Source organism: Hydra vulgaris, chromosome 08, assembly GCF_038396675.1.
Source record: "Hydra vulgaris chromosome 08, alternate assembly HydraT2T_AEP".
Lineage (NCBI taxonomy): Eukaryota > Metazoa > Cnidaria > Hydrozoa > Anthoathecata > Hydridae > Hydra > Hydra vulgaris.
The window spans coordinates 2,805,635-2,821,309 of record NC_088927.1 but is presented as its reverse complement, the minus strand read 5'-3'; the positions used below and the strand labels follow the sequence as shown (position 1 = coordinate 2,821,309).

Sequence of the window (15,675 nt, the reverse complement as noted above, 5' to 3'; positions counted from 1 at the left end):
AAACATCTCAATCTATGTCTGGCTAGTAAACCTTTATAAAAAAAAGATTCTATAGTGCATAATTAAGATTCTATTTTGCATAATTAAGATTCTATTGTACATAATTAAGATTCTATTGTGCATTAGATGGAGGCAGCAAGGATTGTTGCTCTTGACAATAGATTTTAATAAAGTTTGGTATGCTGATCTTCTTCATATGTTTGCTTCATTTGTTATTTCTTAAAAATTTTTAGAGAATATTAAATCATTACTTCCTAACCTTAAGGACCAAATCCTTCCTAACCTTAGTGTTAAAGTTGTCCTCAAAGGCTATTGCTCTTCTTCATTTTCAGTAACTTCTAGGTTGTATCTAGGTATATTTATTCCTTTTTTACTGCGTTGTTTCTATATTAATAATCTTCCTGACAATTTTACATTTAAATTGGCTGACTACTTTCTGACAAAACAACCGTACACTCCTGTGTTGACAAGTTAAAATGTGCAACTGATCTTGAGTGTGATTTTTTATCACAACTACATATTTGAAAAAAATGGCAAAAAAACAAATGGCAACACTCTGAGTCTTCTACTTCCAAGCACAACATTGAAGTTTTGTAAACAATTAATGAGTGAAAAAAAAGTTTGAAAAAGTTTTTTTTTAAATTTACAATACAAAAATTTTACAATACAAAAATTTTACAATACAAAAAATTTACAATACAAAAATAACGTAATCATTCAGTGATGTAGTCGTTTTAAAATTTTTAAGTAATAATAATATTACAAATCTAATTTAGTTGAAGAAAATCAAGAGAAGTTAAAAGCAAAGAATTATAATTCTCGACTAAAATATATTCAATCACTCTTTTTCTATGGTAAAGATGATGATATCAAAGCAAAAAACAAACTATTGCCACATTGGTTTATATATGTTGCTTATTTAATTGCATTTGTTACTTCAATTGTTAGTGCATTCTTTGTAATTATGTATGGGTTTACATATGGAAAGATTAAATCTAACAAATGGATGGCTTCTATGATATTTGCATTCTGTTTTTCTGTTTTTCTTATTCAACCAATAAAGGTTTAAAGTTTTATGTGCAAATTTATTATAAAATTAAAGATATAGAAAAAAATTTTAAATACTTAAATATTGTTGGTGTTTGTTGGTGTTTATGTATCATTATGTATGTATGTGTTTACATACATACATGCATACAAACATACATACATACATACATACAAACATACATACATACATACATACATACATACATACATACATACATACATACATACATACATACATACATACATACATGCATACATGCATACATACATACATACATACATACATACATACGTACATACTAGGGTACTTGCTATTGAGGAAATTTCGAATTCCAATATACTACCCCTTTAAATGTGGGATTCACATTTAGATTGTTTTTCATACTACTGGTATGAATCTATATTTTCAAATAAAAAAGGGAGTTAAGGCAGAATAAAACTGCTTATGATATTTTTTCTTCTATGAAAGTGCTAAAAATGTGAAAAAAATGAATTTTTTGAGTTTTAATTATTAGAATTCTAAAATAAATTGATCAAATTTAAATTTAAAATAGTAAAAAAACTTTGTTTTTTTACTATTTTTATTTTGAATTTGATCAATTTATTTTACAACATTTATGTCATATACACTCGTCAATTAAGTCTTATCCTTTTACTATGACTGTTCCTAAGTGCTCCAAATATTCTTATTAGTCTAGTTTTTTTTCCACAAACATCAGTTCTTCGGAACTTGTTTTACAACTGATTTATTAACTGTGATAGTAGATAGGCTCTATCATGTATTAGATGGAAGCAGTGGTATAATGCTTATTGCTTTTGATAAACTCTGGCATTATGGTTTTTTTATTTTATAATTTATTATTGAACTTGAGAATGCGTTCATGGATATCATTTTGAAAGTCCCCTGGTGTTGGCTCCTGCAGGTTCAAAAGCCTTGTAAATAATTTGAATGGACTCAAAGGTTTTAAGTTTTATATAAAAAGGTTTTTAAGCACACAATGTTGACAAGTTTCATGTAACATGATAAATAAATGATTATTCTTTAAAGACTTAACTTGTCTAATACCTGATTGACATTGTTATAGTTTTCAGGAAGATTTTTTAAAATTGCAATCATCATTTGCACATAATCTTTTTTTTGAGTCTTTTAAAAAATAGAGAAAAAAACTTAGATGGAAAAGAGTCATTTTGTGACTCTAAGTTGAGAACTCCAAAAGATATTTTATGGCATCAATTGAATTTGATTTGATGCAAGCTTGTTTACACCCTAGTTTAAATCCTAGTTTGACAATTCTGTCTGGTTCGAATTTCAATGAGATTTTGAATTGTGAAGGCAGCTACAGCTGCAAATAATTTTCTTGAAAGATCTTTGGGAGGTTCTATTTATTTATTTTTTTTAAGTTTAGGCTTTTTTTTCTTTACTTCACTGCTTGATGACAAGTGGTGTAAAGGAGCATATTTATTTTTTTTAAAAACAAAACATCATTTGTCTGTAAGCACAGAAAACATTCAAATTTACTGCATTAATTGTAATTTTTTATTAATTTGGTATTTAAAGCGAAAGAAATGAACCAGGCTAACATTTAAAACTATAATGTTGCTAAGCAGTTTTTGTGTTTTTGTTTTTGCTTTATCAACACAAAAAAAAAAAAAAAAACTAAATTATGAATTTAAAAAAAAGAAAAAATTAAAAATCATTAAAAAAGCAAACATTAATTTTTTTTTCATGGAAAAATGAGAATTATATTAATGTGAAAAATGTCTATATGTATATATATGTATATATATGTATATATATATACATGAAAAAAAAACATATTTGTATATATATACATGAATCGTGCCGATTCATGTATATATATATGCATGATATACTGCCGATTCATGTTTTATGACTTTCTTCTTTGTTTTATAACTTAGCTTGATTTAAACTTAAAATAAATTCAATAAAATAAAAAGTTGGGTGAGTGAAGGTTGGGAAGTTGGCCAACCAAATTTTTTTGTCAAATATTTTAAAGTCTTAGCCTTCTAAAGCTCTTCTAAAAAATATTACTCAATAATGAAGAATATTTAGTTTCAAATATTCTTCCATATATATATATATATATATATATATATATATATATATATATATATATATATATATATATATATTATATATATATATATATATATATATATATATATATATATATATATATATATATATATATATCAATGAGAAAATAAATTGAGTTTGAAATTAATACTTCTATAGTTCAAAATATTTTTAATTTTTAAAATATATATTTAATGTTTACATTTTGCTTTTTGTTTTTTTATTTAGATCATAGCGCTTTCAATTTTTTTTTCTGTTTTACGAAAAGTTCCTTCATCCAATAGCAAATCATCAACACTCACAAAACCTGGTAGTAAGTTTTTCAAATTTTTAAAAATAAAAAATCTGCATTTTAAAAGGTTTGTGTTGTTATAACTTAATTGTTTCAACAGCTTTTTCGTAAAATGCAGAATATTATTTACATTAAAGATTTATATTTCAAAGATTTCTATCATCAAAGAATATATGATGTTTTCTTTCATATATACTGAATATATTGTTTTCTTTTAATTTTTTTAATGTTTTTAAATTTAAATGCTATTTTTAAAATAAAAGTTTTTTGATTATTTTGATTTTGTTATTTTTTATTTTACTTTTTTTCACTTTTTTGCACACTGTTGATCGTATTAATTAATATTTGTATTAATATTTCATTCACTATTTTTCAATAATTCAAAAAGCATTAAATTATTTAAAAAAAAGAATTTTATAAAAAAACAAGAAAAAAAAAAAAGCATTTATAAAAGTTTAAAATTAAAGTTGTAATCTTATCCTTTTTTTGTTTATTAGCCGAAGAAGACGAAAGCGATAAAAATTTGGTTAATATTGTTGAAGATTTTAATAAGTTTAAACTACCTGAAGAAAGACGGTTAAATGAATTTCGAGTCGCAAGATTAAAGGTGCAAAAAAATTTCTTAAGTTTTAAAATCTTTAGAACAGTATTTAACAAAAGATTAAAAACTATTATGCTATTTTTTAATTATTTTTTGAATAATTTTTTTTTTAGGAAAAACGTATAAAAATAATTATTAAAGAGGTTTTAGTACATCTCTCATTTGTTTTGCTGGTTGTTATTGTGGCATACTCATCTGCTGATCCTTCATGTTTTTGGTTATTTCAATCAGCACAACAGCTGTCTGCTACAAATGGCCTATCAAGAGATTATTTTAATAAAAAGATTCCACCACAAGATATTTTTAAAATGTACATAAATGAAAATCAATCAGTACCAATACCTACTGGAGATGCTGTATGCATTTTTTATACAGTTTTATAAATAAATTTTTTTTTAAACTTTCTAATGTTTTTAATTTATTATAATTTATTGTAATAAGTTATAATTTAGCTATTAGTCCTCTAAAATCAAATCAAACTATATTTAAATCAAACTAGTTTTAAATCAACCTATGTTTAAATTATTGAAATTTTAGTTTTTTTAATATGAAATTAAAGTATGCTTTTTATGAAAAAAAATAAAAGTATATATATATATATATATATATATATATATATATATATATACATTTATATTTTTTTTGAAATAAACAAAGTACTTTAATTGAGTATATTTATACTTTAATTAATTCAAATTATAAAATCGTTTAAAACCCTGGTGCATAGTTATAACCTCGTTATCTAAATGTACACCAAAGTCTATAAAATAAGTGAGTTCTGTTTTTTCAAATTTATTCAATCAAATACATTTTTAAATGTCAAGAGGAATTACACTCTCCCATGAGGAAAGATGAAAGCCTACAGGTCATTGCATTTATCAAACAGGACTATCGCTTGCAAGATGATTTTTGATCAATAATTTTATATGACACTTTTGACATTTTTTACATTTTATTATATTATATTTACATTACATATGAAAAAGTCATACTTTTGGGAGAGCTGTAAATGTCTCCCATAAACCACTTTATTGTGTACAAAAACAAGAGCCCAGGTCTGCATATTTTTATATTATATATATTATATATATATTATATTTATATATATATATATATATACATATATATATATATATATATATATATATATATATATTTATATATATATATATATATATATATATATGTATATATATATGTATGTATGTATATATATATATATATATATATATATATATATATATATATATATATATATATATATATATATATATATATATATGTATATATATATATATATATATATATATATATATATATAAATTAGTAAAAAAACTTTTAAAAAAATTACTGTAAATAGTGTAACAGTAAATTTGAACAAATATTATAAAGTACTTTTGGATAAATGTTAGGTTGGATCTAATGTTGATTGGTTTACTTGGGCAAAATATGGAGTAATTGATTATTTATTTCCAAGTTCTTGGTACAATAATGATAAAAAGGGTTATCCCAAAGGATTTGTGGCAGATGCAGCATCATCAAAGGTATTAGCAATGGCCAGGTTTCGACAATTGCGTGTAACTCCAAGTAAGAGAATTTTGGTTTCTTATTATATACAAATATTTTCAACAGTGGATAATTATTTAAGTTTTTTTTTATCTGAAATATGTTAAAGATTAAAATTATTCAATTTAAAAATTATAAATTTTAAAAAATTTATAATTATATAATTTGTTAAAATTTGGTATAATTCTTTTAAAGTTGTATGCAAAGCCAATAGCGTATTTATAGTGTGTATATTGAATTTGTTAATAGTGGAAAAGAATATAGGTACAAGGCTTTTTACTGATTTTACATTGTTTATATATATATATATATATTTATTTATATATATATATATACATACATATATATATATATATACTATATTTTATATATATACTATATTTTATATATATACTATATTTTATATATATACTAAATTTTATATATATACTAAATTTTATATGCATTTACTATATTTTATATATATTTACTATATTTTATATATATTTACTATATTTTATATGCATTTACTATATTTATATATATTTACTATATTTACTATACTTTATATATATTTACTATATTTACTATACTTTATATATATATTTACTATACTTTATATATATTTACTATATTTTTTATAAATTTACTATATTTTATATATAGTTATATATATTTCTTAAATAATCAGACCACAAATCTATTTGATCATTTTATTCTTTAAGATTTATCTGTTAGGCACTGGAAATCTTTATTACTTATGTTTCATTTGCCTTACTTATATTACAACACTCTGATTTACATTATAACACTCTGATATACATCATAACACTCTATATGCGTGTGGTGTATATCTTCACTATATTATTTAATGATACAAGTTTTGCTTTTAGAAGTCTATTCTCTTAACTTGGCTAAGACACACTTCACTTTTGCCTTTGATTCTATTTCTGCAACACCAACTGATTTAATAGTACCACAAGATAAAAAACTCACTAACATGTCTCTCCACTACTTTTTATTTTAATCTCTCAAATGCTAATACACATTAACCTTTAATTTAAAACAATCTTTAGTTTAAAGCACTCTTTTCTTTTGTTTTAAATGCTTGATATTTTCATACATAACCTTTAATAAGTCTCAGGCTTTTATAAATCTTATTTTCTTCCACAACTTCATCAAATTCTGCATTTTGCCACTGTGATATTTTGTGCCTCTAAATATTCAAAAAATATTTTCGACCAATGAGAGCTCAGCGTAGAAAAATATTAACAACTTGGAAGAAAAGTGGCAAAAGACTCCTTAAAGTACTCCATAACTTTACTCCATGAAACTCATTCCTTTTCAAAAGACCAGTTTCTAGCATTGCTCTAATGTCTCATGAAAAAAAATTGAAGAACCTGGTTGTGAAAGTATGAAGACAGGCTTCAGAAAAACTGGATTATACCCACTTGATCAAAAACAGGTGCTAGATAGACTTTCTAAAAAGAAAATTTACAAATGAAGATGTCACTGTAGAAATAGGTTCTCTTGTCAGTGATTCTTTCATACAACATTTAGTTGAAACTAGTGGTGATGATCATATACCCCCTAATAAAAAGCGACATAAAGTCTCTGTTGTCCCCGGAAAAAGTGTATCATTAATTAATGTAGTTAATATGCAAGCAGCCTATAAATATAAATAAAACAAAGAAAAAAACTGTTGTAAAAAAAAAAAACTTGACAACAGTCATTTTTTTTAAACTTAAAAAGTTATCGACTCTTGAACAGCAAACAATTACAAAAATTAATACAACAATTAACATAATCTATTGAAAACTCTAGCACTGATAGATGCATAGGTTTTTTGTGTTTAAGATTTTATTAAGTTTTCTTTGTGATTTATTTCTTAAATAAATTTGTAAGTTAGTTTCAAGCCATTGTTTTTATTTTATTATTATTATTTTTGCCTCAAAAACATACCACTTAAAATCAAGTAGATGCAAATATGTAAAATATGAAACAATTAATCAATAATTATAATTTTTTTTTTTGGTGTCGCAAAGTCACTATAGAGGTGACTTTGACTCACTGTTTAAAAAAAAAAAAAAGGGTCAAAGATATAATTCTTTTATTTTTTATTTTAATTTTTTCTTTCTTTGACATCATGCACACCTCATGCAATTTATATCAACATATTAATCATTTATAATTAAATTTTGAAAAAAAAGGATTTTAAATTTGGCCGAAGTCATCTCATTTTACAGTACTTGTTAAAGGCGATCAAAATGTGATGATTTTTTTTTAAGACAGGAGTATATATTTATGTCATCAACAATTAAGAGCCACTTATCAGGATTATTAATACAGATGAGGAACTCAAGCAGGACCAAAGATGGAACCAGGGATTTTTTTTTTTGGATGTTTCTTTTAATTGTTGTTTGTTTTTTTTTTGGACTTTTAAAAAAATATTCAGCAAATACAAATTTAAAAATACATTTTTACTTTTTCATAAAAAAAAAGGAAATTTAAAAAAAAATCTTAAAGCTAAATTAAGACAAAAATAAGGAAAATAAATTCTGGATGTTTTCTGGGGTTTTTTTTTACAAAGTGTTTTTTAGAATTTTAAAATGACCTGGATAATCAATGAATGACATGTTGTGGGACCCCAGAAATAATTGGAATTGAAAGTTTTATTCATCATGAGCAACCATAATCTATTTATTGAAATTCCAACAAAAAGATCAGGAAGCAAAAGATTAGTTCATACCAAAAAAATTATAAAGATCATTTGTGAACAAATTAGATGCAATCCATCTTGATTAAGAAGATCAACTGCAAAAAATTTTGAAACCAATCCCAAAACCATCAAAAATTTGATTAAAACTTAGAGATTAAAGAAAACAACTATCTGCTAGTCTGATAAAAAGAAATAAGCTTGAGCATGTTAAGACATGCAAAGTGATACAAAAAAACAGCACAGTGATCCACTAATAAATTTTCTGATAAAAGGTTATTACTGCTTAAGCTTTCCTTTAACACACAAAGTGATTAGGTTTATGGAATGAGTTTGCAAGCGAACCCATGTAATGTAAGAGTTACTACTCAATACTATCAATTAAATCCTTCTTCCTTTGAGAATGCACCAAAAACCATAACCCCTGATGCAAAATGCATTAGGGGTTATGGTTTTTGGTGCATTCTCAAAGGAAGAAAAACTCCCACTGTAATTTAGATAGAGGAGTTTAAAAAATAGATAGAGGAGTTTTAATCCACCAGCAACTTGAATAACATTGTGAAGTCTGATTTGAAAACTCATGCTGATTGAGTGACATTTGTCCACTTTTAGCAATATTCAGCCCCCACAAATAAAGAAAAAACTGTTTAAGTATGGTGTGAGAAAAGTTTCTCATTCATTCCAGTGTCAAATTTATCAAAGAAAAAGAAGAAAGTTTTGAATTACGTTTTTAAAAACAAAAAAATGCCCAGTATTAATTGTCAGAGTAAGGTGTTACAATCAAGATGAAGTATAAGTTTTTTTTATTAAAGATTTAAAGACTTTGCCAAAAAAATGAAAAAGACTAGGTAATAGTTAGAGAGATCTGGAGGGCAACCTCCAGAGTTTTTAATTTTTTTTACCTCAAATGCCATTTTCCAACATACAGGAATAAAAGATTCAATTAAGCGTTAAATAGAGAGAAATAAAATGAGTTCTAAAGAACAATTGTGGAAGACTCTGACAGAAATTTTATCTGAATGACAAACTGTAGATGAGTTTACGGGGAAAATAAGAATTGGATTTATAATTTGAGGAGTAATTTAGATGTCTAACAATAGTTTCCCTTTTTTTTTCTGGGATGATAGCCATTGATGATGGCTATTAAATTCAAGAGATGAGAGGAAAAGTTTCTTTGCAAATAGTTTAGCCTTATTTTTGGGATAGAAAATAAGAAAGATAAAACTATATTGTAGTGTCCATCTAAAAGAGAACAAGGAAAAACTGAGTATAAGCAAGCTTCAGATATGAAATACAAATCATCAAAGTTAAGTGATGTTTGGTTGATTTAAATGATGTTATGGGGTGTCAGGAAAACAAGTTGAAAAATATAAACAAAAATTTGGAGCCAATAAGGTTTTTAACTATTCAGTGTGATGATCAAGTGAAAAAAAGAGTCCTTAGGAAAAAGAAGAACAATAGAGAACAAAAAAAAAAGGTGAATAAGTGACAAGATTCTTAGCCAAAGCACATTATAGAATAGTCACAATTTTGCCACATTTTTTGACAAGTTAATGCTTAGTAATTAGAGTTAGTAGTTAATGTCAAAGCATGTCACTATTGGGAAAATTACTAATTTTTAAATATAACCCATCAACACTAAAATCTGAAAATATAACAGTCGAAATTAAATTAGTCTCAAAAAAAGCAAGCAGGTCCGGTGAATTTTGCAAATGGTAAGATTTAATGGATGAAAAGTTATTTCAAATACCATGTATGTTTGGCTGCTGTACTGAGACATAGATTAAACATGTTACTTCCAGAGGTAAATTTGAATCTGGAACCTTTTGATTATGAGCAGAATGTTCTACCACATGTATACTACCACTTGTATACTATCACTTATATACTACTACTTGAATACTACCACATATTAATTGATTAAAATAGTTTGAGAGTGATTTTTTTTTTTTTAATAATACTTTAGGTACTTTGTTCTTGTATGGAAATATACTAGGAAATAAGCTATGAGAGCTATTAGCATGAGGTTAGTGTAGTAGTGAGGTTAGTAGTGAGGTCAGTGTTAGCATTATAAACATTAATTTCAATAAAAAGTCTCATGGTTGCCTTATTCCAGCTAACCAAACAAAAATTCAAAATAAAGGACATTTTGTGTTATCTTGATAATGCACTCCAAAAGCACTAACAATGACACTTTCCATGTGCAACATAAAATGGCACTGTTAACACTTTAATATTTTAAAGCTCTTAATGGAATCAGCTCCTCAGAGAGTTACCATGGGGTTTGGGAGACTTTACTACCAGCCAGCCTTAAGACCATTAAACAAAGGCTTTTTACAAGACATTAGCCTGATGGAATTACCATCTGTCCTAGGTGAGTATTTATATAGAGATATCAAATCGAGCCTTTACTTAACCAAAAACTGTAAGGCTTAAAATACACCCTATTTTAAGTGAAATTAAATTTTTGCGTTGACCCAGCTAATTTTAATGATATCACTGACTTATCTAAACTATATAATTTTTCTATTACTTAAAAATACTAAAACGTATCCAAACCAAAAGAATTAAGAACAAATATGCTTGTATCTAATAATCTAAGTACTTTAACATTTTCAGTGTGCCTCTTGTTAAAATCAAAATATTCTAAAGTTTGTTAGAATCAAAATATTATACTCTTAGAGTTTAAATAATCTTTCTTTCCTGCTATTTTAGCAATCTCTTACTTCAGAAACAAGAACAACTTCACATAAAAAACACGTAGACTGACCCAGCAATCAATCTCACACCTTACACTAAAACTTTCACTATATAGGTTACAGGGCAGCTGACTTGTGTTAGAACCCACCCTGGATGCTGAAACATACTTGACGTTGACCAGTATTTTATTTATGACCAGTGGCTCACCTGAGAGCAACCAATTTTAAGTTTCAAAAACAACGTTTTTTATCTTTAGTTGAGTTGTTTTTACCATGGCTAAAGAATTTTGCCCAGAAACAATTTTAATATCAGTTAAAAGTTGAAATAAATTATAATAAATTATGATAAAAATAAATTATTAAGAAAATTATTGTTATTGAATAGTTTTTGTTGAAGAAAACACTTTAAATAAAATCTATTCTTAAAAAAGTTGTTACATCTTTTGGACAATTTATCTTTTTCCTTTACATTTACTCTTAGACTCATGCACAAAACATCCTGTTTTTGAATATTTAATCACTCAATGTAATGCGGGCTACAGTGCTGCCTCAGAAGAGAATCAAGATTTTAAAGCTGGTTGGGGACCACCTTTAAATCTTACAGAAAGAATCAGAAGAAGAAAGGGAAAAAAAAAAGCAACGTGGAAAGGTCAAGAAGATCCTTGGCTTTATCAAAGTAAAATTTTATAAATTGATATATATATATATATATATATATATATATATATATATATATATATGTGTGTGTATGTATATATATATATATATATATATATATATATATATATATATATATATATATATATATATATATATATATATATATATATATATATATATAAATATTTATATATATATATATATATATATATATATATATATATATATATATATATATATATATATATATATATATATATATATGTGTGTGTATATATATATATATATATATATATATATATATATATATATATATATATATATATATATATATATATATATATATATATATATATATATATATATATATATATATATATATATATATATATATATATATAGTGTAGGTATATTTTTCAACGAGTAAGTAAAATTATTAGTTTCCATATTTACACTAATGTTGAAATACAATTAAGAGTGCTCAACAAATGTTAATAAGGAGCCTAATATATATTTAAACAACATTAAAAAGTATTCTACACAATAGAGTGCTCAATGTTCTTAAAAGAGCAGAGCAATTTAATTTCTTAAAAGAATTTAATTTCTTAAAAGAGAACATTGAGCACTCTATTGTGTAGAATACTTTTTAATGTTGTTTAAATATATATATATATATATATATATATATATATATATATATATATATATATATATATATATATATATATATATATATATATATATGTATGTATATATATATATATATATATATATATATATATATATATATATATATATATATATATATATATCTATATACATATGCATGTATATATATATATACATATATATATATATATATATATATATATATATATATATATATATATATATATATATATATATATATATATATATATATATATATATATATATATATATATATATATATATATATATATATATATATATATATATGAAGATTTTGTAATCTTTATACTTATTATTTTATGTTTAAATACATTTTATAATTATTAATCAATCTTGATTCATTGAGAAATAATTTTTTTAGCATCAACTCAGTTAAATAGTCCTTTCCCATTTAATGGTTATTTCAACACATACCCTGGATCATCATATTCTGTAAGTATTGGCCCAGATAGAAGTACAGCAAACAAAATTATTAAAGAATTAAGGTCAAATTTTTGGGTTGACAGATACACTAGAGCTCTTTTTACAGAAATTAATATTTATAATGCTAACACTAATCTCATGTTAATTGTGACATTCCTACATGAAATGCTCCCCACTGGTGGTTGGCACTTTTATACAAACATTCAAGCCTTGCGATTATATCGATATGTTGGCGGTCTAGGACAATCGGTTATTATATTTGATTTAATTTTTTCAGCTGTAACATTTATAGGTTTATATAAAGCTATCCGAGCATCTCGTAAAGTTGGGGCCAAAGTGTATCTTTCCGATCCATGGAACCTTCTACATGTTGTTGTTACCGGTAACTCGATTTTAGCTATAATCTTTACGCTTGGTCGCATGCTAGCTGTAAATGCTGCAGTTGCAGATTATACTTCAGACCCAGAATTATTTGTTAGTTTTCAGTATGTTGGCCAACTGGAGTATCTAATTATTGGTTGCTTGGGCTTCATTTTGTTTTTTACTAACCTAGAATTTTTGCGTATATTGCGTTTCAATCGTTTAATTGGTATGCTTTGCAAATCTGTAGTTGTTATGAGTAGTCCTTTATTGGGTTTTGGCCTCATGTTTATTGTTTTATTTATGGCATTTGTTAGTTTCACAAACTGTATATACGTTGATAAGCTTGAAGACTTTCAGTCTGTTACAAGTTCATTTGTAGCAATGACTCAAATGTTTCTTGGAAAACTATCAGTTTCCGATTACTTTAACAATGCTCCAGTATTCGGTCCAATAATGTTTGCATCGTATATGCTGTCAATCCAAATGGTTATGATAAATTTGTTTGTTGGATTGATTTGTGATTCTTTTGCAGAAGTTGGTGAACAAGAAACTGAAGAAGAACCTAGTGTAGTTGGTTTTATTTTTGATAGGGTTAAAAAACCAGGTAATTTTGATTTTGAAAAAAATTTTATTTCTGATATTTTTGCTGCTATTATTATATACCACCCTGAGTAGGGTATTTATTATTATATCCAACCCGGAGTAGTTTATAGAAGTACTTAGTCGACATAAAAGCCACGTTTTGTTTTAGGTAATGAGCCAGAACCTATATACTCAGAATGGAAAGATGAATGGGAACAAACAATATTTGACTTGGAAAATGGTTGTGACAACTGTACATATGTATTGAGAAACATGGAAGCAGATGAGCTCAGACAAAAAAAATTTTTTGAGGAAGAAGATAAGTTGAAAAAAGAATTGTTGGTAGCTGTGTTAGGCCTTGATTTCTATACGTCAGAAGTCGAGGTTGTTTTTTTTATCATTATTTTGATTGGTTAAAAAATTACGTAAACATAATTTAATACGCTTTAATTTAATTAAAACAAAACAAAATAAAAATAAAATAAAACATAATTTAATACGCTTTGATTTAAACGCATTAATCTAGATATTATAATATGTATTAAAATGTTTTCTTTGATATATTACCTTTTTTGCATACTTATTGTCAGTATGTATTTATCATAGATTTTTTTGAATTAGCTTTATTTTTAGTTTTGCGATGGGTTATCTTCGCTGGAAAAGAAGCTCTTAAGTATGACCACTGAAGATGTCCAACTTTTTTTGAAACAAGCTGCTGCTAAACGGCTACTCTCATTAAAACAAGAAAATATGGAGGATCAAAAATAACACATGATGATAGAAAAAAATTTCAAATGCCACTTTGATTTTTCATGAGGTTTTCACAGACTTTTTGCAAGTTGTAATTGAAAGGAAAAAATCGACCATAAATATTCGCTAAATCATTTGTTTCGAATATGATTTTTGCACTTTTTTCTTCTTTAGCACATTATTTAATAACAACAATAATACGTCAACATATAGATTTTTTTTACCTTATATGTTATAAATAATATAAACTAAATAACTAATATATTATAAAATATTATAAATAACTTTAAAAAAAAATTGTTTCTTTTTAAAGATTTTTTTAAAGAGTCTCTACTTTGTAATGGATCAAAACGAATTCTAAAGTTATGTATAAACTGATTTTTTCATCATTAAGTCACAAGAGGAGACTACGTCAGTTACTGGCAAATTCGTCAGTACAACTAATCTAATTATAAAAACGTCACTTTGAGACTCTTTTATCGTGGCATACCTAGTATAAAAAACTTAGCTATAAAACCCCATTTTTTTGGGTGATTGTAGAAAACTCTTCTTTGTTTGGGATAATAAACTTCTAAGTGGTTCGCTCAAGATAAAATTACTGAAATTTAGTTTTCTGATCACTAAAACAGGTAAACGTCTAAAAGAGCAACCAATTGTTAAATTTTATCTAACAGCGCTTGCACACAAAAAAAGCACGTTAAAACGATAACAAAAATTATATGACAACGTAACTGAAATTAATATTATAAGTCAATTTAAAAATTCACAAGACGTTTATAAGTTCTTTGAACATAATTTCCACACGTGTCAATTTCGAAACATCCTTCACATTAGGGTAGATCGTATTTCAGACAAAATCTAAGTTTTTAAAATTTTGACAAGCATGCTTGGATTCCTATGTATTTGGGTATAGGGAATTCAATTTTAATAATATTTTGTTAAACAATAATGTTGTACTGCCGGGAAACGGGTTTTAAATTTGCGGTTTTATTGAAAATTAATCTTTTTAAATTATCGTTTAATTTTTAAAAAGTTTTATACAATTGTTAAAATTAAAATTTTAAAAAGTAAAAAGAAAACACGAGTATCAAACAAGATTAACATCGACGCCCCAGGATTCCTCTGCCAGTAATGTATAATGGTGAAGGCTCTCCGCCGCCCTTGTCAATATTTGGTAATTTTATT

General features: G+C 25.2%; 1 protein-coding gene across 1 annotated transcript in view; it reads left to right on the top strand.

Moving 5' to 3' along the window:
• Nucleotides 1-14,621, top strand: part of LOC100197078 (uncharacterized) — a 134,302-nt gene extending 119,681 nt beyond the window's left edge. The window contains exons 31-39 of the mRNA XM_065802339.1: nt 777-1,063; nt 3,377-3,461; nt 3,938-4,047; nt 4,155-4,397; nt 5,454-5,628; nt 11,483-11,677; nt 12,734-13,762; nt 13,910-14,124; nt 14,374-14,621. Of these exons, the coding sequence (XP_065658411.1) occupies nt 777-1,063; nt 3,377-3,461; nt 3,938-4,047; nt 4,155-4,397; nt 5,454-5,628; nt 11,483-11,677; nt 12,734-13,762; nt 13,910-14,124; nt 14,374-14,508 (2,474 nt within the window). The 3' untranslated portion in view covers nt 14,509-14,621. The remainder of the gene's footprint in view (nt 1-776; nt 1,064-3,376; nt 3,462-3,937; nt 4,048-4,154; nt 4,398-5,453; nt 5,629-11,482; nt 11,678-12,733; nt 13,763-13,909; nt 14,125-14,373) is intronic.
• Nucleotides 14,622-15,675: the final 1,054 nt, after the last annotated feature.